This window comes from Piliocolobus tephrosceles, chromosome 14 (assembly GCF_002776525.5).
Source record: "Piliocolobus tephrosceles isolate RC106 chromosome 14, ASM277652v3, whole genome shotgun sequence".
NCBI lineage: Eukaryota > Metazoa > Chordata > Mammalia > Primates > Cercopithecidae > Piliocolobus > Piliocolobus tephrosceles.
In genome coordinates, this window is record NC_045447.1 from 59,224,640 (window position 1) to 59,251,824 (window position 27,185).

At 38.6% G+C, this 27,185-nt stretch overlaps 1 protein-coding gene across 5 annotated transcripts in view; it reads right to left on the bottom strand.

Moving 5' to 3' along the window:
• Positions 1 to 27,185, bottom strand: part of FOCAD (focadhesin) — a 317,972-nt gene that overhangs the window by 257,640 nt on the left and 33,147 nt on the right. For all 5 annotated transcript variants that reach the window (XM_023191713.2, XM_023191709.2, XM_023191710.2 and 2 more), the window contains 3 exons: positions 26,365 to 26,453; positions 23,595 to 23,669; positions 19,829 to 19,983 (listed from right to left, as the gene is read on the bottom strand). In XM_023191713.2, coding sequence (XP_023047481.2) covers positions 19,829 to 19,983; positions 23,595 to 23,669; positions 26,365 to 26,421 — 287 coding nt within the window. In that variant the 5' untranslated portion in view covers positions 26,422 to 26,453. The remainder of the gene's footprint in view (positions 1 to 19,828; positions 19,984 to 23,594; positions 23,670 to 26,364; positions 26,454 to 27,185) is intronic.

The window sequence follows — 27,185 nt, forward strand, 5'->3', positions numbered from 1 at the left end:
TCCCTATTAGCCCTGAGTCTTTCCAGTCCTGCCATTTCCTACTTTTCATCAGGGCTCAATAACAAAAGTGATTTTTAAGAAAAGAAAAAGATGACAAAAAGTAGTTTCACCACTTACTTCCATTACCTACAATTTCCACTGTTTGCACAACTTTTATTTTGTATTAGCTAAAAAATATTTATAATCTCAAAGTGTGAAAAAGACTTCTTTTCTTTTTTTTCTTTTTTCTTTTTTTTTTTTTTTTTTTGAGACAGGGTCTTGCTCTGTCACCCAGGCTGGAGCACAGTGGTGCAATCATAGCTCACTATAGTTCACTGCAGCCTCGACCTCTCGGGCTCTAGCGATGCTTGAACCTAAGCCTCCCAAGTATCTGGAGCTATAGGTGTGCATCACATACCGGGCTAATTTTTTTACTTTTTGTAAAGACAGAGTCTCACTATGTTGCCTAGGCTGGTCTCAAACTCCTGGGCTCAAGCAATCCTTCTGCTTTGGCCTCTCAAAATGCTAGAATTAGAGGCGAGAGCCACTGTGCCTGGCCCAGTGAGGAAGGACTTCCTGAACACAAATGAAAAATTAAACCTGATCTCCTGGATAGACAGTATGAGGATAAATTGAAATAAACAATGAAATAACCATGGTGTCTTTTGCTTAGGACCTGTATTCAGTTACAGTTTAGCACAGACACAAAAACATGTCATTTAATTTGAAAAAGCAGATTTCTGAGGAACACGTTCAGGGACTGGAATTAGACTTTAGACAAGCAGACTGTATGAGTTTGAGGTACACAGGTACCCAGAAGAGTTAATTAACAAATCAAGGTAAAGACTTTAATCAGGGCAAAAAAGAACTGATTAGATATTATGCCTAACTTATTCATAGTATAATGTGTTCAGGGGTTATCAACAAAAAAAGGCATATCCAGCTGCCTACTAGACACTTCCACTTCAGCATCTGAATTGTGCCTCGTATTCAACACCTGGTCTTCTAATGTTCCCTATCTACATGTAAAGAAAGCCAGAAATCAAGGAGTCACCTTTGACATACCCCTTTCAGTCATCTACATATTCAATACACCACGAATGCTTCATCCCTTAAATATCACACAAATTCCTCTACTTCCCCCATCTCTAGTGCAAGTAACCATCACCTCTCACTCGACTACAGCAACAGCCACCTAATCTCTGTGTATCCCATCTAGGTGCCTACCCCAAACCCAATACTTTCAATTTTAATCTTCATACTGCACTCCAAGTGGCCTTTTGTGGAATCACTAACACCCACTAGATAAAACACTTCAGTACATTCCTTCTCCACCCAGGATAAATACCCAAATCATCAAGATTGTCAATTATGCCCTGCACTGTCTGACTCCCACCTACCTTCCCAGCTTCATTTCATACCACTCTCCCCTCACTCTTAGCATTCTTTCAGGTCATCTTAATAGCCATCCTCCTTCCCACAACAGGAACTTGGCACATGCTATTTCCTGTAACTGGAAAGTTCTACCCACTCCTGTTTGCCTAGACATCTTTCATTCACTCCTTAGTCTCATCTTAGGTGTCAATTCCTCGGGAAAGCCTTCTTTTACCACCATGACTAAGTCAAATCTTCATATTAAAGGCATTCTCAACACAGTATACTTTGAATGTAGTTTCTGTAACTAGGCAATTATGGCAATCTCTCCATCGAAACCAAAAGCATCATAAGTGCAATAACTATAATAACTATGTCTGCATTCCTCACCATGGTACAATAGCACCTAGCACAGAAATACGAGATGATACATATACTTGGGAGAGTATTAGGGAAAAGATTTAATGCATGCTGGGCTTAATACCTAGGTGGTGGGTTGATAGGTGCAGCAAACCACCATGGCACATGTTTACCTATGTAACACACCTGCACATCTTGCACATGTACCCCAGAACTTTAAAAAAATGAAATAATAAATAAATATATTCAATAAATATGTTTAACTGGCCAGGCACAGTGGCTCACACCGGTTATCCCAGCACTTTGGGAGGCTGAGGTAGGCATATCACCTGAGGTTGGGAGTTCAACACTAGCCTGACCACCATGGAGAAACCCTGTTCCTACTGAAAATACAAGATTAGCCGGGGTGGTGGCACATGCCTGTAGTCCCAGCAACTCAGGAGACTGAGGCAGGAGAATCGCTTGAACCCGGGAGGCAGAGGTTACGGTGAGCCGAGATCACACCAATGCACTCCAGCCTGGGCAACAAGAGCAAAACTCTGTCTCAAAAAAATACATACATACATATATACATATATGTTTAATTAATAGATGGATGGATGGATACAGCTCAGGTACTATCTTGCTTGGCTCCAAAGGTAACCTCTGAAGGTATTTCTAGTTCTATAATTACCTGACTTTATACATGCACATTGAAATTCATGTATCTGATCTCTAATATCAAACTTCATTATTTAGTTTTTTACAAAATAATATGAATGCTATTACTGGTTTTGTTTCGAAAAGGCCTTTCATTTAAGGGATCAGACATTTAGCAAACAGGATAACTATAAATACTGGGATGATGAAATTCATGTAATATCCTTATATTATCAAGCAATGAATTCTATTGGGAAATGAAGTACTTTTTTGGTGGTGGTGTTTTGGAGATGATGTCCTGCTCTGTCACCCAGGCTGGAGTACAGTGGCATGATCTCAGCTCACTGCAACCTCCACCTCCTGGGTTCAAGAGATTCTCCTGCCTCAGCCTCCCAAAGTAGCTGGGATTACAGGTGTGCACCACCAAGCCCAGCTAATTTTTTTTGTATTTTTAGTAGAGATGGGGTTTTGCCATGTTGGCCAGGCTGGTCTTGAACTCCTGACCTCAGGTGATCTACCCGCCTCAGCCTCCCAAAGTGCTGGGATTACAGGCATGAGCCACTGAGCTCAGCCAGAAATGAAAGTAGTTCTTTTGTTGTTATGTTTTTTTTTTTATTTAACTTATCTTAATATACATTCCTACAACATTAAAACCAACTTAAGATTCCTGATGGAATAAGAAAAGTAAGAGAGAGATATTCAGATGTATGCAGAGATTTAACTGCTATGAAGACTGCCCATGACATAGCTAAATCTACCACCCTGCAAATTAATTCCTAAGAGATTCTTAGGAACATTAGATGGTTCCTATGACTTAATATAAGACAGAGACAAGAAGTCCTATTTGGAATATGTTGTTTCTTTCACTCCCCTCTATCTTAACTCACTTGTTATATATGAAAATCACTGAACAGCAATAAGATTTGTGAAACTTTGTAAATTCCCCTCTCCTCTCTCAAGCTGCTTCTAAAGAGTGGATCAAAAAACAGCCTTAAAAATAGAGGAGAAGAGGACTGAAATACATCAATTATGTTTAAATCCATAAGTTCATTATAATTATTTTATAAGAAAATGTAACTGGTCACCACTGAACGGAGGCTTAAAAAAATCATTATTTTGGAATTTAGTAAATAAAAGAATTACACATATATCCTGCCTTTCCTATATAAATTATACCTCTGGGTGACCAAACAGTAGATATGGGGAAGATTCTCTTTATAGAAGTATTTCAGGTAATAAGAGAAGAAAAAAATGGAATTAGAATATCACCATTTGAAATCCCTAATGAATTAATGGACCTAGTCATTGAGCATCAACAGCTGCTAACATCATCAAAAATCAGATACTATGTCCTCCCGAGAAAAGAACACAGTCCCACCTAAGAAAAAGTCTCCCCCAAACTCCCAGGGTTGTTTTGAGAATTAAGTGGGGAATTTTGTGTAAAGCTCTAAAGCATAAGGCACAGCACATAGTTTATATTCAAGAAAGGCTAGTTTTCTTCCTTAACCCTCTTCCCCTAGAAAACAAAGCAGTGGTTGTTTCTATGATTACTGCTGTTTAGAGAGATAATTTATAATTTAAAGAAAATATTCTGGGGATTGGGGAAGTCAAGGCAGTATCCCATCATCACAATTAAACAATTATATTTGACACTGATTCTCCATTCACTCAATCTCCCATCCTTCTATCTCTGTCTGAGAAACATAGATCTAATGTTAAGTCACTTGTATTTAAGCACAATTATGTTTCAAAGCTAGAGCTGAACAGCTGAGAAACACCTACTTCCATGTGGCTTTCCTCCAAATTCAGTCCCAGTGCAGAGGACTCATCAGGAATAGTATTCCAGTTTCCTGTCTGTTTTGGAAAATTACCACACCCTCTGCAATCATATGGTTACTATATAAGTGATCCTAGCACACATATGCTCACACAATGAAGACACAGTGAGTAGAGAGTTAAATTGTGTCCCCACAAAAGATACATCTAAATCCCAACCCCCAGTACCTATGAATGTGACCTTATGTGGAAATAGGGTCTTTGTAGATAAATTATCTTGGGATATCATCCTAGGTGGGTCTTAAATCCAATAACTGGTATCCTTACAGAGAAAGTGCAGGGATACTGTATTGGAGACACAGAGATACACAGATAAGTCAGCCATAAGAATACAGAGGTGGAGACTGAAGTTACAAAGCCACACAACAAGGAATGTCAAAGATTTGCATCCCACCAGAAGTTAGTAGAGAGGCATAGAACAAATTCCCCCACGGAGCCTCCAGAATGAATCAGTCCTGCTGACGCCTTGGTTTTTGGCTGCAAGTCATCATGAAATCATGAAATAATAAATTTCTGTTGTCTTAAGCCATCAAGTTTATCATCATGTGTTACAGTAGCACTAGAAAACTAACACTTGGAAGAGCTGACTGATCCAGCTCCAGGTCCTGCCATTGGAAATCTGTAATTGTGGCCAGGAAATTCCAATCTCAGTCTGGCTGCCTCATATATGAGATGTTAAGCCAGGAGCAGGTGGTGCCCTGTGAACTAGGAGGCAGAGAAAGTCTGCAGGAAGAAAGAAGAATAAAACACACAGTTTATATCCCATTTGTTTCTGAGGCCTAGGTGCATATTTATTCTTGGGTCCTATGAGATAGATACTGCTTTATCAAAAAAATTAATCCATTTTTGCTCACACTAGTTCAAGTGGATTTCTGTAACTAGTAGCCCAAAGAGGCCTAATACACTTAGGAAACTGCTGCTGAAAGCCTACAATAAAGATCAGCTGGAATAAGTCCTTTCTTGGGCAGGTGCCAGGAAAAAATGAATTTACTCAAGAACCATTAAAGAGAGCAAAGGAAACTTCAAAACTAATCCACAAGCACAGAAGCAAGAGACAATGCAAAAAGGTGCCACAGTTTTCACTAGGCATAAGAGCCAAGACCCACATCTCATACAGACTGAGTATCCCTAATCAAAAAATCCAAAATCCTAAAATGTTCCAAAATCCTAAATTTTGTGAGCACTGATGTGACACCACAAGTTGAAAATTCCACACATGAAGTCATGTGACAGGCTACAGCCAAAACACAGTTAAAACTTTGTTTCATGCACAAAGTTATTTAAAATGTTGTACAAAATTATCTTCAGACTATCTGTATAAGGTGTACATGAAATATAAATGAATTTTGTGTTTAGACTTGGATCTATCCAAGATATCTCATTATATATATGCAAATATCCCAAAATTCAAAAAATATAAAATCTGAAACACTTCTAGTCCCAAGCATTTCAGATAGGGGATAGTTAGCTTGTAATGAGAGAGAGTACGGGTCAATGATAACACTGAAGATTCAAAAAAAATTTTTTAATTTTTAGTCAAGTTCTACCAACTATACTAATGAGAAAACACTCAGGCAAATTGCTTTTTGCTAGGGTAATATGGCATGATTACTGCTGTGCATATGAATAACATGTATCAGATTCCTTTTGTTTGGGAATTATTTCATTGCAACATTAAACACTGCTCATGTATGCTGGGTATCTTTTTGAAAGACTACAAATAATGCTTGGTTCTTTGCTTTCAAAATATACCAAACATGAGGTACAAGAATGTACCCATATTTTAGATATTTAGGGGTAGAATTAAAAGGGTTTGGGTTGAAGAGAATGACATAACATCCCAAGAGGGATGCATCCCTAGGTGTCATGGGAACAAACGTGGCTAAGTCCCTTTTTAACTGGAAATGATTTCAGATCCCTGAACAAGATAATTCATCAGTCTTAAGCATAGTAAGTCATTAGCAAATAAGAGAATGATAAACACTAGAAAAATAATCATTGTCTAAATTCATTATAAAACTATACGAGAAAACTATAAAACTGTATGAGAGAGATAAACAGAGACAAGACGATAAGGGCAAAATAAACAGTTCTGAGAAATCCATGCTTAAATGAATGACCAAAAAAAAAAAAAAGCTTCTTTAAAATAAAATCTGAGATGTAATGTTACTGAGCTTTTGCGTAACAAAGTCCTTTGCACTCATTTGTCTTCTATGTACCAAAAACGGCCTGATTTCTTCTGAAGCATTTTTCCATTATAAAAGTAACATGTGTTCAGCAGCCACTGTTCTTAAATCACCTAGAAACATCTTAGCATAAACACATGACTCTACAATGGAAGATTTTGTGGCAAAGCCTTCAACCAGATCAACTAACTTAATAAAAAATAGGGCAGAATGTCCCAGATCAGAAAAGTGGCTGGAACCACTTTTGTGATTAGGAACTGAAAGTTGAGAGAAATTCTGGGATTTTCAAGGGGAAAAAAAAAAAGAATTGGGGAACAAAAGGAAGAAGAACATCTAGAAATAAGCTAATAAGCTTAAAAGGAATATTTAAAAGACAAGATGGGGAAACAGACATGGACTAGCAATTCTGTCACTCTCTAATAAGAGTTAAGCCATAATATCAATATAAATATAAACCTTGAAACCATGTCAAATTCAGGTAGTAATACTCTGACACCCCAGCTGCAGATTAAAATGTGCTGCCTTTCCTAAACCTTGGAGGAAACCTCATAAAGGCATCCTTCCTTGGTTCTTCTTCTCCTGCCAAATAAAATAAAGAGAAAGAAGCTAAATAATACAGAAAAGCTTTAATAATATAACAAGATATGAATACAGTTGCTAGTCATTTCCTACATAAGAAAGCAATTAAGTTTCCCAAGGAACAGGGTCATCAATAAAAAAGAAGACTCTGAGAGACAAGAATTTTCTCCATAAATCATCCTAAATCTTAACTCCAAATGATTCTCAGAATCATTTTTAACCACTGAACCTTTATCAACCCATGATCAAAGACTCACTGGATCCAACAGAGTTCCTTAGGACCCACTACAAGAATTTTTAATATCCTATGCTAAATTTCATTAAAAGGCAGACTTAGAAGTCTCAGAAAATACACTTTAATTTCCCACACTTTAACACACTTTATATTCCCAAATACCTTGAATACAGGTCCCTTCCCTGTTTAAGAGCACAGAAGGCATACAAATCAAGTGCTAGCCTAGTTTATCCAGAGTATAACCTTCCTACCAAGCACATTAAGACAAGAAATAGGGGAAGCAGTTGAGGTGAAATTACAGGCTGTCATGACACCTCAATATCAAAACTGAATACCTGGTTCTGCAGGAGAGCAAGATTTGTTATTCACAATCCTGTTACTAAGCAACTGTAACAATGGTTGCATGAGCCTTCTAGAAGCCAGCACAGTTCAGGGGGAAAAAATTCTAAGGAAAGAAAAATGGAAAATTCCTTGCTTTGGGACTCTTTATTTCAGGATACAGTCAATGTAAAAACAAAAACAAACAAAACCAAAACCAATCTAAACTCAAAACAATTCCTGAAAGGTCTACAAAACTATATACTACTATATATCTTGCACTTTATTTTCAGTTTCACTTCATTTCAAAATTCACATTCGACTGGTGATAATGATTTCCTTACTGTGTTTCTTTTGTGGTCCCCTTCTTTCCTTCACCCTCCCTAGGGAATAATTTTTTTTTCAAATTTCCTTACTGATGAAAAGAACATTTTAGGGCTCTTAAATCCATTTCTTTGTTTACAGAAGCTACAAAAACTAGTTTACAATTGTTTCATGTTGCCTCAGCTTTGAACAGAGAACACTCTAGGACATGAAACTATTCCTTTGAAGAGAACAGTCTCTCAAGCACAGCCAGACCCTTTCCCAGACACTCCCTGAAGTTTAGACAACCAGAGCATTGCAAATGTCAAGTCTTTTTCAAAGTTAGACTATACAATGTAAACCGCTCTAAGCCACTGTTTCTCAAACTGTGGGCTTGGATTCAGGTGGGAGGGGGGCTTCCAGACGTGTTCCAAGGGAATTTTATCAACTAGACTTGCACAGGACAAAGGAGCAAGTTATAAGGCTGGAAGAGATGGGCACATCTACTTTTCCTTCCATCTTTCTTTCATGCTTTCAAAATCTGTTCTAAATGCCGAGAAAACTCAATAATCTACATTCTCTAAACATCTATTCTATAGAAGGCTGTTTCTCACTATTGGCTTTTTCTATCCACCCCCCTCTTGCTTTCTCAGTTCCTGAAGGATAGTAGGCTAGAAGATAAATAGGCAAGATGGAAAGATAAAGTTTTAGAATTATTTTTCTAAAGCAAAGATAAGCAATCATGGTGTGTCTCAGTTCCCAAAGTACCTTTAGATTCCAATAAGCCTTCAATTAAAGAGAAGTCAGACACAAGCAGAAATTTAAATAATGGAAACTGAAGACCCAAAGTGTCTCACCCAAAGTCATTCCCTGCATTTATTGATTGATTGACTGATTGAGACAGAGTCTCACTCTGTTGTCCAGGCTGCAGTGCAGTAGTGCGATCTTGGCTCACTGCAACCTCTGCCTCCGGGCTCAAGCAATTCTCCTGCCTCAGCTTCCTGAGTAGCTGGGACTATAGGCACGTGTCACCAAGCCCAGCTAATTTTTTTGTATTTTTAGTAGAGACGGGGGTTACACTTTGTTGGCCAGGCTGGTCTCCAACTCTGACCTCAAGTGATGAGTCTGCCTCAGTCTCCCAAAGTGCTGGGATTACGGGCATGAGCCACCACGCCCGGCCCATTCTTGCCTTTAGGTCCCAAAGACACAGATGGTTTTCTGTCTCAGAAGATTCCCTGAGGTTCATTTTGGAGGAGGAGGAGGCTATTTGAGTCTCCTGTTTTTAATTAGCTTGTTTCTTAAAATGGATTCTCATTTTGTTGGGTTTTTTTTTTTTTTTTTTAACATAAACGGTACAAAGTATAGTCTTCGTAATCACTACATACCACAAAGTTCTGCTACTTGAAATAAAGCAAATGAAGAAAATTATGTTTTCTGTCATACAAGAAATTATTATATCCACTGGCAACAATAAGGAAAATGTAGCACTTATATATTTTATGATCAAATTTATTCAAAAATTAAACTGGTTAGCTTCAGCATCTACTCTCTATATCTCCCTGTGGATGACAATTTAGACGATATGAACATTCTCAGATAAGAAATTTTGTTTAAAATGTCCAGCATCCTTCCACTGTTAAAATTCCTATATTTGCTTACTATAAAATTCAAGGCTTTCTTCCGTATGTTGGCCAAATAGCCAAAGAACCTTAAAAATTTATGGTCACCTATATGTGTAAGATTAGTAACTGAAGCACTGTCTATTGTAAAAGATTAGAAATAATAGGAAATTGCTAATTATGGCTCATCCACACAATGGAATATTATCCAGCTAGAAAAAAATAGAAAGCTGTTTATATATTTTATAGAATGAGCTCTGAAACAGCTGGGATGTTTCTCCCCTCCAAATCTTAGGCTGACATATGATTCTAAATGTTGGAGATAAGGCCTGGTAGGAGGTGCGAATCACAGGGGCAGATCCCTTATGAATGATTTAGTACCATCCCCCTGGTGATAAGTGAGTTCATGCTCAGTGAGTTCACATGAGATCTGGTTGTTTAAAAGAATCGTGGACCTCCCCCTCTCTCTCTTGCTCTTGGCTCTTGCCATGTGACATGCCTGCTCCCCCTTTGCTTCCACTATGACTGTAAGCTTCCTGAAGCCCTTGCCAGAAGCAGATACCGGCACCATGCTTCCTGTATAGCCTGTAGAGCTGTAAGCCAAAATAAACCACTTTTCTATATAAATTACCCAACTTAGGTATTTCTTTATAAATTACCCAACCTTAGGTATTTCTTTATAGCAATGCAAGAATAGCCTAATACAAGCTCCAAGATACATTTTTTCACTGAAAATGCAAAATAAAGAATACTATGTAATAGGCTACTATTTCTGTTGGTTAAGTAAAGAAAATATACATGTAAATATACACACACACATTTTTTCTATTATATGCTGCATAGAATATAATAAGACCTACTAACACTTTGTCTTCTGCAGGGGAAAAAACAAAAACAAAAAAACACAGATACTGGGATAGGACAAAGGCTTTGCCTAAAATATCCAATGTGAATGTATTATCTATTCAAAAAACACATTTTTTTTTTTTCTTTTTTGAGACGGAGTCTCGCTCTATCACCCAGGCTGGAGTGCAGTGGAGCGATTTCAGCTTCGGCTCAAGCAACCTCCACCTCCTGGGTTTGAGCAATTCTCCTGCCTCAGCCTCCCGATAGCTGGGACTACAGGCATGTGTCACCACGCCCAGCTAATTTTCATATTTTTAGTAGAGACAGGGTTTCACCATGTTGGCCAGGCTGGTCTCAAACTCTTGACCTCAAGAGATCCGCCTGCCTCGGCCTCCCAAAGTGTTGGGATTACAGGCGTGAGTCACCGCACCCCGCCCAAAAGACACATTTTTAAATTTAAAAATAACTAAGGTTACCCACAAATTACAATATGCAGAAATGACAGGATAATTCACTATCCACAAAGCTTATACTTTGCAATTTACAATAGGGATGAAGAATTAATACTGATGTGTGAATGGTATCTCACAGCAGAAAAATTTTCTAAGATTATCTTCTAGAATAAAAGGTATAATCTAACCTGCTCTAATTATACCTTAAATACACAGAAGATACTACATTGGCCCCATGAGCTGCTGATACTTTAACTTATGAATATAAGTAGTACAACTACACAATGCAATTAGATTTTACATTTGCAGATTTTTAAGGCATTTGAAAACATTCGGGGCGGGGGGCAACAAATACCATACCTACATTTCACAAATAAAAAAGGTAAGGTAAAAATCTAGGTGGCTTGCTTAAGATCAACCAGTAAATAAGAAAAAGACAGACATATAAAATGCTTAACTTTTCAAAATTCTCCTCAAAACTACTTTTTTAATTGGTATACAACAGAATCCTTCTAAAATTTTTGTGAATGTGTGTAGAAACAGAAAGACAGAGAGAAAGTATTAAGTTTTCAGCCATGATCAAACCTTCACTTATTCAGAAATATCTGGGAACTACTAAGTGTCAAAGAGTGTGCCAGATACCAAAATACAGGTTTAAAAATAATACACACAGGCACATATTGTGAAACAACAAGTAGTGCAGCAGAGAAGTGGGAAGTGTCTGGACAGGAAAGAGGACATCGGAGCACAGTCTAAAGGATAATAAAGATGACGTCAGACAGAGAAGGGGAAAGAGCATGCCATGCTGGTGTGGAACACACACAATGGTGCAGGAAGACTGAAGAGTTGTGGATGTCTAGAGAAGAGGGTTCACGGGGGGAAACACAACTTGAACAGAAGGATGGATCTAGTTTGGGAAGGGCTTTTCCTTTTGCAACCACAGACTGCAAAAGGAAAAGAAAAACCAAGCTAGGCATGCTGGCACACATCTGTAGTCCCAGCTACTTAGGAGGCTGAGGTGGGAGGACTACTTGAGCCCAGGCGTTTGAGGCTTCAGCGAGCTATAATACCTGGGCAGCATAGCAAGACGCAGTCAGAAAGGAGAGAAAGAGACAGGGAAAGGGAGGCGGAGGGGAAAGGGGAGGGAGAGGGAGGGAGGAAGGAATGAAGGAAAGAAGGAAGGAAGGAAGGAAGGAGAGGGAAGGGAAAGAGGGGAGGGGAAAGAGGGAAGGGGAGGGGAAGGGAAAGAGAAAAGGGAAGGGGAGGGGAGGGTAAGGAAGGGGAGGGGGGAGGAAATGGAGGGGAGGGGAGGGGAAAGGGAAGGAGAGGGGAGGGGAAGGGAGGGCAAAAGATGGAGGGGAGGGGAGGGAAAAATTAAGACCAAGGTGCCAAAAAGACACAAAGAAATGATCTGAGGAAACAGGAAACGATTTATAAAGAAAGGTTAAAAGGCTAGGGTTTATTTAACCTAAACAACTTCAAGCCCAGGAATCTTTCCACAAATTTTTGTTGTTGTTAAGATGGAATTTCACTCTGTCACCCAGGCTAGAGTGCAGTGGTGTAATCTCCGCTCACTGCAATCTCCACCTCCTGGGTTCAAGTGATTCCCATGCCTCAGCCTCCTGAGTAGCTGGGATTATAAGCACGCGTCACTACACCTGGCTAATTTTTGTATTTTAGTAGAGGTGCAGTTTCATCATCTTGGCCAGGCTGGTCTCAAACTCCTGACCTCAGATGATCTACCTGCATCAGCCTCCCAAAGTGCTAGGATTACAGGACTTACACCGCATCCGGCATCTTTCCACAAATTGATGATTACAGCTGTACTCCATCTCTACTGAAGGCAGGGAAAAAAATTAAGTACTCAGCCCGATAATACTGTAATAAAGGTGAGTGAAAAACACTAGAAAAACAAGTAGCTCCACAGAGGAGAAGGGAGGCTTGGTGAGAGGTGAGTAAAGGGGGCAAAAGCCCAAATGATTTGAAGCAGTCAAAAATTAGGACATATAGATCAAGACAATTTCTTGAAGCAAAGAGTAACAACTCTTTTTCAGGGAGTATTTTATAACAGAGGCTCACTGGTTCAAACATGGTCCTGTTTGACCATCTCTGAATGGATCCCTCTTATTCCTTATTATCCCATTACCTCAGTCTGTAAATGGACTAAATACGGTCATACCAAACAAATTCAAAGAACAAAGCATTATTAACTTGGAATAATCAAGGGGAAGACATCCCTAAATCACAAAATATTTGAGAAATAAGTGCCATTATTCCCTAATGCACTAATGCCAAGGGCTGGCCAAGTAATGTCACTATAATGTATAAACTATACCACTGTGGAAGAATCATTGCTTCTGGACAATCTTCTTTCTTAAAATGTCAGGAATCGGGGTGGGGGGGGGGCGCCCAAGATGGCCAAATAGGAACAGGTCCAGCATCCAGCTCCCAGCGTGAGCGACACAGAAGATGGGTGATTTCTGCATTTTCAACTGAGGTACCAGGTTCATCTCACTGGGGCATGTTGGACAGTCAGTGCTGGTCAGCGGGTACAGCCCAACCAGGGGGTGCAGCCCGACCAGCGAGAGCTGAAGCAGGGCAAGGCATCGCCTCACCTGGGAAGTGCAAGGGGGAAGGGAATTCCTTTTCCTAGCCAAGGGAAACTGAGACACACAACACCTGTAAAATCAGGTAACTCCCACCCTAATACTGCGCCTTACCAACGGTCTTAGAAAACAGCACACCAGGAGATTATAAACCACACCTGACCCAGAGGATCCCCCTCCCACAGAGCTTCCCTCATTGCTAGCACAGCAGTCTGAGATCTAACTGCAAGGTGGCAGCGAGGCTGCGGGAAGGGCTCCCACCATTGCTGAGGCTGAAATAGGTAAACAAAGCCCCCAGGAAGCTGGAATTGGGTGGAGCTCACCGCAGCTCAAGGAGACCTGCCTGCCTCTATAGATTCCACCTCTGGGAAGGGCATAGCTAAACAAAAAGCAGCAGAAACCTCTGCAGATGTAAATGACTCTGTCTGGCAGCTTTGAAGAGAGCAGTGGTTCTCCCAGCATGGAGGTTGAGATCTGAGAACGGACAGACTGTCTGCTCAAGTGGGTCCCTGTACTCCTGAGTAGCCTAACTGGGAGACATCCCCCACTAGGTGCAGACCAACACTTCACACCTCACACTGCTGGGTACACCTCTGAGACAAAGCTTCCAGAGCAAGAATCAGACACCAACACTCATTGTTCAGCAATATTCTATCTTCCGCAGCCTCCACTGCTAATACCCATCTAACAGGGTCTGAAGTGGACCTCAAGCAAACTCCAACAGACCTACAGCTGAGGGTCCTGACTGTTAGAAGGAAAACTAACAAACAGAAAGGAAACCCACACAAAAACACCATCAGCACATCATCATCATCAAAGACCAAAGGCAGATAAAACCACAAAGATGGGGAAAAAGCAGTGCAGAAAAGCTGGAAATTCAAAAAATCAGTGCGCATCTCACCCTCCAAAGGAACGCAGCTCATCGCCAGCAACGGAACAAAGCTGGACGGAGAATGACTTTGATGAGTTGAGAGAAGAAGGCTTCAGTCAATCAAACTTCTCAGAGCTAAAGGAGGAACTACGTAACCAGTGCAAAGAAACTAAAAACCTTGAAAAAAGAATGGATGAATGGATAACTAGAATAATCAATGCAGACAAGACCTTAAAAGAACTAATAGAGATGAAAACCATGACACGAGAACTATGTGACAAATGCACAAGCTTCAGTAACTGACTAGATCAACTGGAAGAAAGAGTATCAGCGATTGAAGATCAAATGAATGAAATGAAGCGAGAAGAGAAGTGTAGAGAAAAAAGAGTAAAAAGAAATGAACAAAGCCTCCAAGAAATATGGGATTACATGAAAAGACCAAATCTACGTCTGATTGGTGTGCCTGAAAGTGACGGGGAAAATGCAACCAAGTTGGAAAACACTCTGCAGGATATCATCCAGGAGAACTTCCCCAAACTAGTAAGGCAGGCCAACATTCAAATTCAGGAAATACAGAGAATGCCACAAAGATAATCCCTGAGAAGAGCAACTCCAAGACACATAACTGTCAGATTCACCAAAGCTGAAACGAAGGAAAAAATGTTAAGGGCAGCCAGAGAGAAAGGACGGGTTACCCACAAAGGGAAGCCCATCAGAATAACAGCAGATCTCTTGGCAGAAACTCTACAAGCCAGAAGAGAGTGGGGGCCAATATTCAACATTCTTAAAGAAAGGAATTTTCAACCCAGAATTTCATATCCAGCCAAGGAGAAATAAAATCCTTTACAGAGAAGCAAATGCTTAGAGATTTTGTCAACACCAGGCCTGCCCTACAAGAGACCCTGAAGGAAGCACTAAACAGGAAAGGAACAACTGGTACCAGCCATTGCAAAAATATGCCAAAATGTAAAGACCATCGAGGCTAGGAAGAAAATGCATCAACTAACGAGCAAAATAACCATAAAATATCATAATGACAGGATCAAGTTCACACATAACAATATTAACCTTAAATGTTAATGGACTAAATGGTCCAATTAAAAGACATAGACTGGCAAATTGGATAAAGAGTCAAGACCCATCAGTTTGCTGTATTCAGGAGACCCATCTCAAATGCAGAGACACACATAGGCTCAAAATACAGCGATGGAGGAAGATCTACCAAGCAAATGGAAAACCAAAAAAAGCAGGGATTGCAATCCTAGTCTCTGATAAAACAGACTTTAAACCATCAAAGATCAAAAGAGACAAAGAAGGCCATTACATAATGGTAAAGGGATCAATTCATCAGGAAGAGCTAACTATCCTAAATATATATGCACCCAATACAGGAGCACCCAGATTCATAAAGCAAGTCCTTAGAGACTTACAAAGAGGCTTAGACTCCCATACAATAATAATGGGAGACTTTAACACCCCAGTGTCAACATTAGATAGATCAACAAGACAGAAAGTTAACAAGGATATCCAGGAATTGAACTCAACTCTGCACCAAGCGGACCTAATAGACATCTACAGAACTCTCCACCCCAAATCAACAGAATATACATTCTTCTCAGCACAACATCGCACTTATTCCAAAACTGACCACATAATTGGAAGTAAAGCACTCCTCAGTAAATCTAAAAGAACAGAAATTATAACAAACTGTCTCTCAGGCCACAGTGCAATCAAACTAGAACTCAGGACTAAGAAACTCAATCAAAACCGCTCAACTACATGGAAACTGAACAACCTGCTCCTGAATGACTACTGGGTACATAACAAAATGAAGGCAGAAATAAAGATGTTCTTTGAAACCAATGAGAACAAAGATACAACATACCAGAATCTCTGGGACACATTTAAAGCAATGTGTAGAGGGAAATTTATAGCACTAAATGCCCACAAGAGAAAGCAGGAAAGATCTAAAATTGACACGCTAACATCAAAATTAAAAGAACTAGAGAAGCAAGAGCAAACACATTCAAAAGCTAGCAGAAGGCAGGAAATAACTAAGATCAGAGCAGAACTGAAGGAGACAGAGACACAAAAAACCCTCCAAAAAAATCAATGAATCCAGGAGCTGGTTTTTTGAAAAGATTAACAAAATTGACAGACTGCTAGCAAAACTAATAAAGAAAAGAGAGAAGCATCAAACAGACGCAATAAAAAAATGATAAAGGGGATATCACCCCCAACCCCACAGAAATACAAACTACCATCAGAGAATACTATAAACACTTCCACGCAAATAAACTAGAAAACCTACAAGAAATGGATAATTTCCTGGACACTTACACTCTCCCAAGACTAAACCAGGAAGAAGTTGAATCCCTGAACAGACCAATAGCAGGCTCTGAAATTGAGGCAATAATTAATAGCCTACCAACCAAAAAAAAGTCCAGGACCAGACGGATTCACAGCCAAATTCTACCAGAGGTACAAGGAGGAGCTGGTACCATTCCTTCTGAAACTATTCCAATCAATAGAAAAAGAGGGAATCCTCCCTAACTCATTTTATGAGGCCAACATCATCCTGATACCAAAGCCTGGCAGAGACACAACAAAAACAAAGAGAATTTTAGACCAATATCCCTGATGAACATCTACGTTAAAATCCTCAAAAAATACTGGCAAACCGAATCCAGCAGCACATCAAAAAGCTTATCCACCATGATCAAGTGGGCTTCATCCCTGGGATGCAAGGCTGGTTCAACATATGCAAATCAATAAACGTAATCCAGCATATAAACAGAACCAAACAAAAAAACCACATGATTATCTCAATAGATGTTTCCAGAAAAGGCCTTTGACAAAATTCAACAGCCCTTCTTGCTAAAAACTCTCAATAAATTCGGTATTGATGGAACGTATCTCAAAATAATAAGAGCCATTTATGACAAACCCACAGCCAATAACATACTGAATGGGCAAAAACTGGAAGCATTCCCTTTGAAAACTGGCACAAGACAGGGATGCCCTCTCTCACCACTCCTATTCAACATAGTGTTAGAAGTTCTGGCCAGGGCAATCAGGCAAGAGAAAGAAATCAAGGGTATTCAGTTAGGAAAAGAAGAAGTCACATTGTCCCTGTTTGCAGATGACATGAATGTATATTTAGAAAACCCCATCATCTCTGCCCAAAATCTCCTCAAGCTGATAAGCAACTTCAGCAAAGTCTCAGGATACAAAATAAATGTGCAAAAATCACAAGCATTCTTATACACCAGTAACAGACAGAGAGCCAAATCATGAATGAACTCCCACTCACAATAGCTTCAAAGAGAATAAAATTCCTAGGAATCCAACTTACAAAGGATGTAAAGGACCTCTTCAAGGAGAACTACAAACCACTGCTCAGTGAAATAAAAGAGGACACAAACAAATGGAAGAACATACCACCCTCATGTATAGGAAGAATCAATAGTGTGAAAATGGCCATACTGCCCAAGGTAATTTATAGATTCAATGCCATCCCCATTAAACTGCCAATGACTTTCTTCATAGAATTGGAAAAAACTGCTTTAAAGTTCATATGGAACCAAAAAAGAGCTCGCACTGCCAAGACAATCCTAAGCCAAAAGAACAAAGCTAGAGGCATCACGCTACCTGACTTCAAACTATACTACAATGCTACAGTAACCAAAACAGCATGGTACTGGTACCAAAACAAAGATATAGACCAGTGGAACAGAACAGAGTCCTCAGAAATAATATCACACATCTACAGCCATCTAATCTTTGACAAACCTGACAAAAACAAGAAATGGGGAAAGGATTCCCTATTTAATAAATGGTGTTGGCAAAAGTGGCTAGCCATAAGTAGAAAGCTGAAACTGGATCCTTTCCTTACTCCTTATACAAAAATTAATTCAAGATGGATTAGAGACTTAAATGTTAGACCTAATACCATAAAAATCCTAGTAGAAAACCTAGGTAATACCATTCAGGACATAGGCATGGGCAAGGACTTCATGTCTAAAACACCAAAAGCAACAGCAACAAAAGCAAAAATTGACAAATGCGATATCATTAAACTAAAGAGCTTCTGCATAGCAAAAGAAACTACCATCAGAGTGAACAGGCAACCCACAGAACGGAAGAAAATTTTTGCAATCTACTCATCTGGCAAAGGGCTAATATCCAGAACCTACAAAGAACTCAAACAAATTTACAAGAAAAAAAAAACAAACAACTCCATCAAAAAGTAGGCAAAGGATATGAACAGACACTTCTCAAAAGAAGACATTCATACAGCCAACAGACACAAGAAAAAATGCTCATCATCACTAGCCATCAGAGAATTGCAAATCAAAACCACAATGAGATACCATCTCACACCAGTTAGAATGGCAATCATTAAAAAGTCAGGAAACAACAGGTGTTGGAGAGGATGTGGAGAAATAGGAACACTTTTACACTGTTGGTGGGACTGTGAACTAGTTCAACCATTGTGGAAAACAGTGTGGCGATTCCTCAAGGATCTAGAACTAGAAATACCATTTGACCTAGCCATCCCATTACTGGGGATATACCCAAAGGATATAAATCATGCTGCTATAAAGATACATGCACACGTATGTTTATTGCAGCACTATTCACAATAGCAAAGACTTGGAATCAACCCAAATGTCCATCAGTGACAGACTGGATTAAGAAAATGTGGCACATATACACCACGGAATACTATGCAGCCATAAAAAAGGATGAGTTCGTGTCCTTTGTAGGGACATGGATGCAGCTGGACACCATCATTCTTAGCAAACTATCACAAGAACAGAAAACCAAACACTGCATGTTCTCACTTATAGGTGGGAATTGAACAACAAGATCACTTGGACACAGGAAGGGAAACATCACACATCGGGGCCTATTGTGGGGAGGGGGGAGGTGGGAGGGATAGCATTAGGAGATACAACTAATGTAAATGATGAGTTAATGGGTGCAGCACACCAACATGGCACATGTATACATATGTAACAAACCTGCACATTGCGCACATGTACCCTAGGACTTAAAGTATAATTAAAAAAAAAAAAAAAGTTGCACGGAAAATGTTTGTTGAATGATTACCAGTAATGAAGTTTTATTATCATTTTTATCCAAGGGCATCATCATGTCTATACCCACTCCTGTGTTTATTTTTGGGGTTTGTGTGACAGTATTATGTTTCTTGAAAACCAAATAAGAAAAAATTTGAATAAATAAATATTTTCAGTGGGCCAAAAAAAAAAGTCAGGACTCTGCATTGCATTTTTGAATTATAAACTATTTAGCTATTTTCACCTTAAAAAGAGCAACGACAAATTTAAGTAGAGCCCCAAAACTTAAGTACTGCAAATGACCACAAATTCTGAAACTGTAGGATTTAAATTAATATGATCTTTTCATATATGAAACAGCAACTGCATGACATTTTAAGAGCAAGAAAAACAACTGGCAAGTAGGATGAATGCTGACTCTTAATAGGGATTTAGTGAATTTTTTGTCCTAAAAACTTAAACCATTAACTGATTTAAATCATAACTGTCAGTTATGATTAAAACTTAAATCATAACTGACCAAACACTGAGGAAAAAGTACCTGGTTGATGGAATCAGGTTGAGTATCCCATTGAGAACATAGCTGAACTCTGCATGATCCTGAGCAACGAGTGCCACCAGACCTTCACAGCAGGCTGTTCGAACCACTACATTGTCACTGCAACACTTCTCCCACAGCAAGTTCAAAGCAGGAGTCTGAAACCAAACCAGTGATTAGAAGACAATTCTGATGAGCAGCAAACACACACACACCTTCAGTCATTCATCAATGAGTAATTTGTTCACAGTAGGCTAGCTTTCCTTTATAAAGATGATGCTATTGTCACTCTGTTCCTAGAATAAAATGCAGTCAATTTTCCAAGAGAGGTAATGGAGGTAACAGCAACTCTCTCTCACCTGGCATCATCGCTGTAAAACAAGGCTGGCTGCAGGCAGAGGTATGACCCGAGTTCAAGCAACACAACAAAGCTGAGACTTGGGTCTAGCACACTGCTCTAACCAAACAATTTAACCAGACACTAATAGTATCAGTATATCAGTTAGTCTAAGTTGAACTCCAAATAATATTTATGCCATAAGCCTTCAATTACAATAACAGTTATTTTCTGAAAATGTTCCTGCTCTCCTACCACCAACCTCTATCACCTACATGTACCTCACCACCACCCACAATGCCCCTGCCACAATTTCTTGAATTCTAATATGGGCCCAGATATAAAAGAGAGAAGAAAGACAGGCCACCAGCAAGCTGCTCATTCCATGGCTAACAAAAACAAACAAAAAAAAGCCTAGGAAAACTGCTTGCCCAAGAAGGAAACTGACTTTCCCCCCCTCACACTGTGACTCTGTCTTCATTGATAGAAAAGCATGAGAAGGACATATAAGTAAATATAAGTTTTCATTTTAGAATATGTTGTGGGAAGTCAGGGACCCCGAACAGAGGGACCTGCTGAAGCCACAACAGAACAACATAAACTGTGAAGATTTCATGGACATTTATTAGTTCCCCAAATTAATACTTTTATAATTTATTATGCCCGTCTTTACTGCAATCTCTGAACATAAATTGTGAAGATTTCATGGACATTTATCACTTTCCCAATCAATACTCTTATAATTTCCTATGCCTATCTTTAATCTCTTAATCCCATCATTTTGATAAACAGAGGATGTATGTCGCCTTAGGATCCTGTGATGATTGCATTAAGTGCACAAATTGTTCATAAAGCATGTGTGTTTGAACAGTATGAAAACTGAGCACCTTGAAAAAGGAACAGGATAACAGCAATGTTCAGGGAAAAAGGAAGATAAACATTAGGTCTGACTGCCAGGGAGCCGGGCAGGACAGAGCCATATTTCTCTTATTGCCGAAAACGGGTAAGATAAATATTGCTGAATTCTTTTCCCAGTAAAGAATATTAATAGTTAACATCCCTGGGAAAAGAATGCATTCCCGGGGCAGGGACGGGGGGAGCCTCGAAAACGGCCACTCTAGGAGTATCCGCCTTATGCAATTGTAGATAGGGATGAAACATGCCCTGGTCTCCTGCAGCACCCTCAGACTTATTAGGATTAGGAAATTCCTACCTGGCAAATTTTAGTCAGACTCTCAAACCCTGCTCCCTGATGTTTATCAATGACAATGCGTGCACAGCGGGACAGGGAACCGCATTAGTAATTCTAATTTTGCCCTGGTCATGTGACCTTCCCCTGCCCATTTGCCTTGTGATATTTTATTGCCCTTGAAGCATGTGATCTCTGTGACCCACACCCTATTCGTACACTCTCCCTCCCCTTTGAAAATCACTCATAAAAACTGGTTTTACGGCTCAGGGGGCATTACGGAACCTGCTGACATGTGATGTCTCCCCTAGACACCCAGCTTTAAAATTTCTCTCTTTTGTATTCTTTCCCTTTATTTCTCAGACCGGCCGACACTTAGGGAAAATAGAAAAGAACCTACATTGAAATATTCAGGGCTGGTTCCCCCAGTAAGAATACCCTACCAAAGCAGGGGTTCTAGCTTTTATAACTTTCTCAGGAATCCAGGACCACCAAAATGGTTCACTGCTAACAATAAACCTATATGACTGTCTTGTGGATAAAGTCCATTCAGACTTACACACAATTGTATTAAAAAAAAAAAAAAAAAAAAAAAAAAGAACAAATAATGAAGCAATTTTTCCTTTTTCCTGATGCAACTTATCAGGGAAATATATAATTTGGGAAAAAGTAATATCCCAGCTCCCAAAGAATAACTATTAATAAAAGAATGAAAATCAAGGCCAGGCACTATGGCTCACACCTATAATCCCAACACTTTGGGAGGCCGAGGCGGGTGGATCAACGGAGGTCAGAAGTTCGAGACCAGTCTAGCCAACATGGTGAAACCCTGTCTCTACTAAAAACACAAAAAAACCGGCTGGGCGTGGTGGCACACACCCGTAGTCCCAGCTACTCAGAAGGCTGAGACATGAGAATTGCTTGAATCCAGGACGCGGAAGTTACAGTGAGCTGAGATCACGCCACTGCACTCCAGGCTGGACAACAGAGCCAGACTCTGTCTCAAAAAAAAAAAAAAAGAAAAGAAAATCAACATCATTTTGTACTCATTTTCCCTCTATAGCTAGCTCAGAATCTATTCTATCTTAGCATCCCACTATTAAAATAACAATACAGTTAAAAATCACTACAGGAAGGAAATATTTATATTCTACTTCTCCTTTTATTCAGAAAGACATTATGTTCAGCTGTACTGACAATATCAAAGGGTTCTAAATATCATCACTCTATTATTACACCAGAAAAAAAAAAAAAACGAATAAATAAACTGCTGCCTCAGGTAAGACTGTGTAAGCATTCATTTTTAGTAGAAGAGGAAACAGTTACAGGGATTTGACATTCAATAAATCCTGGCAGTTTAAGTAAAACCACTAGATCTTCTCAAAGTACACAATGTGATTATAGGCAGGATTAGGATCAGAATTCTCAGAAAACCTAATTTATATGACTACATACAAACACCAGACAAATGCCAATTAGTGAAGTGTATCCTACACTTACTTCAACATGTCTGCAGAAGCAATAAAGAAACGTAACTTGGAGCAGCTAATCAAAAAGAATGTGAGAAAAAGGAAATCAATTTATTTCTGACGTGAGAAAAAAGAATCTTATTTCCATCACTTATGTTCCCTATAGAGGACACCTAAGAACACCTCTCTTAAGAAGAGTTTCCCAACTAACAAGTCAAAATACACAACATTGATCAAACAAACCCCAAGTGGTATATCTCAGTAAGCTGGCATTGCTTCCACTCTGAGCATTCACCTGCTGTTTGTGTAAGATGGAATTTTTCAGCTTTGACTGTCAATGTATGACCTTTCCAACCAAGAACTCACAGCTGGGGCTGAGCTGAAGCATGAGAAATCTACATCCAAATAGAGCCACTCTGTTCATTCTCTTCATTACCCAAATGATTTCCTCAGAGATAACTCTATCAATCTTCTCTAAAGCATGCCTTCTCTCATTCCATCCATACTATTTTTCATTAATAGTACTAAGAATACTCCTCTCCAGCCCCTCCCTCCATTTCTCATTCCTAGAGTGTGTTTTAATAAATTTAAAACTTTTTTATTGCTATACACTAAAAAGACAAACAAATTATCAAAAAAGGCAATGAAGTTCTCACAGTTCAAAAACATTTCTACTATAATCTGAACTATCAGGGAAACAAGACAGGTGCATATGTGATCCAGCTAGTAGCAATCTTATCTGAAGAAAATTAAAGCATAAAGTTAAACACAGACCTGATTTGTAGACTGGTGAATCTTTTCTGAAAAACCATTTTCCTTTAGGACTGCAGCAATAAGATGACCCACAGCCTAAAAAACAAATAAAATGAATGAACACAGTCCCTTAGAAGTTATTTCCAAATATCAATACTAGTTGATATATCAGGTAGTCAATTGGGAATAAATAAAATTCCCATTTACTAAGTGTGTGCTATGTAGAAGGCATTGAATTAGGCACTCCACATGCATAATTTCTAATCTTCAGAATAGTTCTCAAAGTAGGCATATCCATCCCAGGTTACCAATAAGCAACCATAGTGCATAGAGGTTAAGAAAACTGCCAGATTTTTGGTTCAAATTGCTGTCAGTCTCAGAAGATAACTTGAGATTACTTACTCCATTAAAACATGAGTGAGAAACCCCATAGTTTTTAAAATCATCTTTGCACTGAAACGAAATCTATCATGCTTCATCACACCGTTAACGAATATGAAGAAAACTCGTCTTTATGACTATAGTGCAAACAGACGTGAATCAATAGGGCTTCCCTCCACCACCACCCTTCTCCCTCCTGTAGGCCATATAATTTTTATTCCTTTATCATTTTTATAGGTTTCAGCCCTTAAATTCAATTTAAACATAAGCTTTCAGTCTCATAAATCTCTAAAGTTTTCCCATATCCTGCTTTAGTCAAAAAACCCAAAATTAAATTCAAGTCTCTTACAGGAGTGCTGGTTATATAAAGACATAAATATCATTACCTCCTACTACCTCAACTTTATTCCCCTAGTTCTTCAGCACTACCCAGCACTACAGTCTTAGAGCCAATAGGCTAGTAACAATCATTGCCATTCTGTGTATGGGTTGGAAAAAACTTCACTATTGCAACAACTATCCAGCCTGCACTTGGGACCAAACTACAGTATAGCTGTGAATAGCTGCCAGTCCTGCAAAGCCTCCAGAATAGCTCAAATAAAAACACATCACCCACTCCTTCCTCATTTTTCTCTTTGTATTTCACACATTGGAAATGATTTAAGACCACGGTGCTTGTGGTCTAGTTTTGCGATATAAGTCACTCATTTACATGAATATTAAGTTTAGTTCAACTTACTGTCTTTTATCTCCTAGTAAAAGGAATAGTAACAAGAACTGAGCGCCCGTGGATAGGTTGAGCTCCTGTTTTACAAAATATACCATATTTCACTGAATGTAACTGACCAGGAATTGCAAGTTGCACCATTATACTGTGTACCACTAAGAAAGAAAAAAGGCTGCCAATTAGTCTATGATATACAATGCTTCTTATAAGTTAGAATTTTGGTTTTATAGTCACAGAAGAGTTCTTTTAGACTCATGTAGAAAATCATGCCCAAGTTCACAAATGTGCAGGCAATACCAATTGTATCTCAACTGCTGCCATCAATTACTAGAGGCAATTCAATTTCAAAGATGTTAAAATCTGAAAAAAAATGTGTGTGAATCAATGAAATACGGTGCTAATATTGAGCAGTAGTTACAGAAGAACAATAAGAAATATTTGCAAAGGGCAGGACACAATCACAAGAACCTAACAAAAACCAATATGAAACACAATAGCGACAAAAAAAAGCTATAGTTCATATTTAGAAAAAGAACTAAAAGAAAAGAAGCTTAATTCCCCATTCCCCACCAGATTCAATTTCTCTAACATACTCTTCACTTCATCTTCTAACAAATCAGAGATATTAGCCTAAACTGACTTTTTAAAATACAAAACCCAAGGATAAATCAGCCTACATTGCTACTTAAGTGTTCCATAACAGAATTCAAATAGACATCCTATGCTAAATTATATATATAAATATATATATACTTTTCACCTAATTTAACAGTAACATATATGGGCATTTCTTATTTCTTGATTCTCTATGCTAACAAAGAGACTCCAGGCACAGAAAAATAAAACTGCGAACAGTATCCTCCAAGCCTTCATCTTCTATCTTCATGGTAAGGACCTGTAGGATATGACTCCAACCCAGCCAGGTAGAAGGGAATCTTGCATAAGGAGTGTTCTACTCCTCATGGAAGGGTTCCCCACTACCCAGCTAAGTCAATTCCCACAGCAGACATCTCCGAAGTTAACTGTTGAAAGTATCCAAGGCGCTGTACGTTGTTAAGTCTTCAAGATGGCTTCTGCTGATCTGTTAGCTTTACTCTCACAAGAAAAGACAATAAGCTATTATGATACCTTGATTAACCAGAATATTTCTAGTTAGCTAAAGGCTAACCAGAAAGCCATCTTTGTTTTAACCATTTAACTATTAAAAAGCTCTTTAAAGTTATCACAATCTCCTATCTTAGTAGATACATCAAATTTTTTAATCCAGGATATTTTACTTATTAAACGTCATTATTATAAAACTCTATATAAGGGGTAGGATATGTCTTCTTAAATATTAATCCCTCATGCTCTGTGGACATATAACTATTTACCTCTGTTCCCAATAATTATAGGCAAAAAAAAAAAAACATATTCAGGGGCCTACTAGTTAATCAAGGTTTTATTATCTCTAGGAAGAAAAGTATGATATATAAACAGAAGCTGAGATTGATCAGTTTCAAATATTCGCTTTCCTATGTCAAATATATATTTTCAAATTAACTCATAAAAGTTGCTTCATAAAATAATATAAATCTCTACATGTAGAATAAAATATTTAATGTTAAATATATAAAGTTCAGTTAACAATCCACAGAACAGGTTTATTTGTTACCATGAGCAAAAATAAACAAACAAAATTACCTGTGATTGGATAAGAGAATTTGGAAATTCAAACCTTTTCCTGATATCATCTGACATTTTTGCTTCTCTTACATGTATGTATGCAGCTTCTGTAACCAAAACAAAAGAATATTTGTTAGTCTTCCAACTGGTCTGAATTGGAGCTCCAATTAATTATTCCTCAAATAATGTGAATGTAATCCATTCCAAAGACAACAATGGAAATAAAGCACAGGGCTCTGCAGAGTAATCCTTGGAATAACTTCATTGTCATTCAGCACTCAAATGTCATGATTGATAAATAAACTAAAAATGCCCAACAGCTTTTGGTTTTTCCCATGAGAGCTAACCCTGAAAAAGATGAATTCGCACTACGGAAATGAAAAAACTATCCAAAAGTTCAACCACACATTTGAAAAAGAAATTAATTCTTTTGTGGATCAAAACTTATAAGACAGAAAGAGTCAAACTGTCATAAAATTACTTCATCTATGCCTCACTTTGGCACAAGCTTTCATCTAAGCACTAATCCAACTGCTAGTGACAAGTGTGAAGCCTAGGTGAACCTTTTTCAAGAAGTGTAGAAAAGACCTAGAAATTCACACATTAAAACAGACTGCTTGTTTCCTACAGGAGGAACAAGCAAACAATTAGCATCAACTTTCAATATTTATATCTCACTTATCATTCCTACTGGGCTCACAAGAAAAGTAAAGAAAAGAAAAGAGAAAAAGAGAGAGAGAGAAAGAAAGATGAAAGAAAGAAAGAAAGAGAGAGAGAGAGAAAGAGAGAGAGAGAAAGAAAGAAAGAAAGAAAGAAAGAAAGAAAGAAAGAAAGAAAGA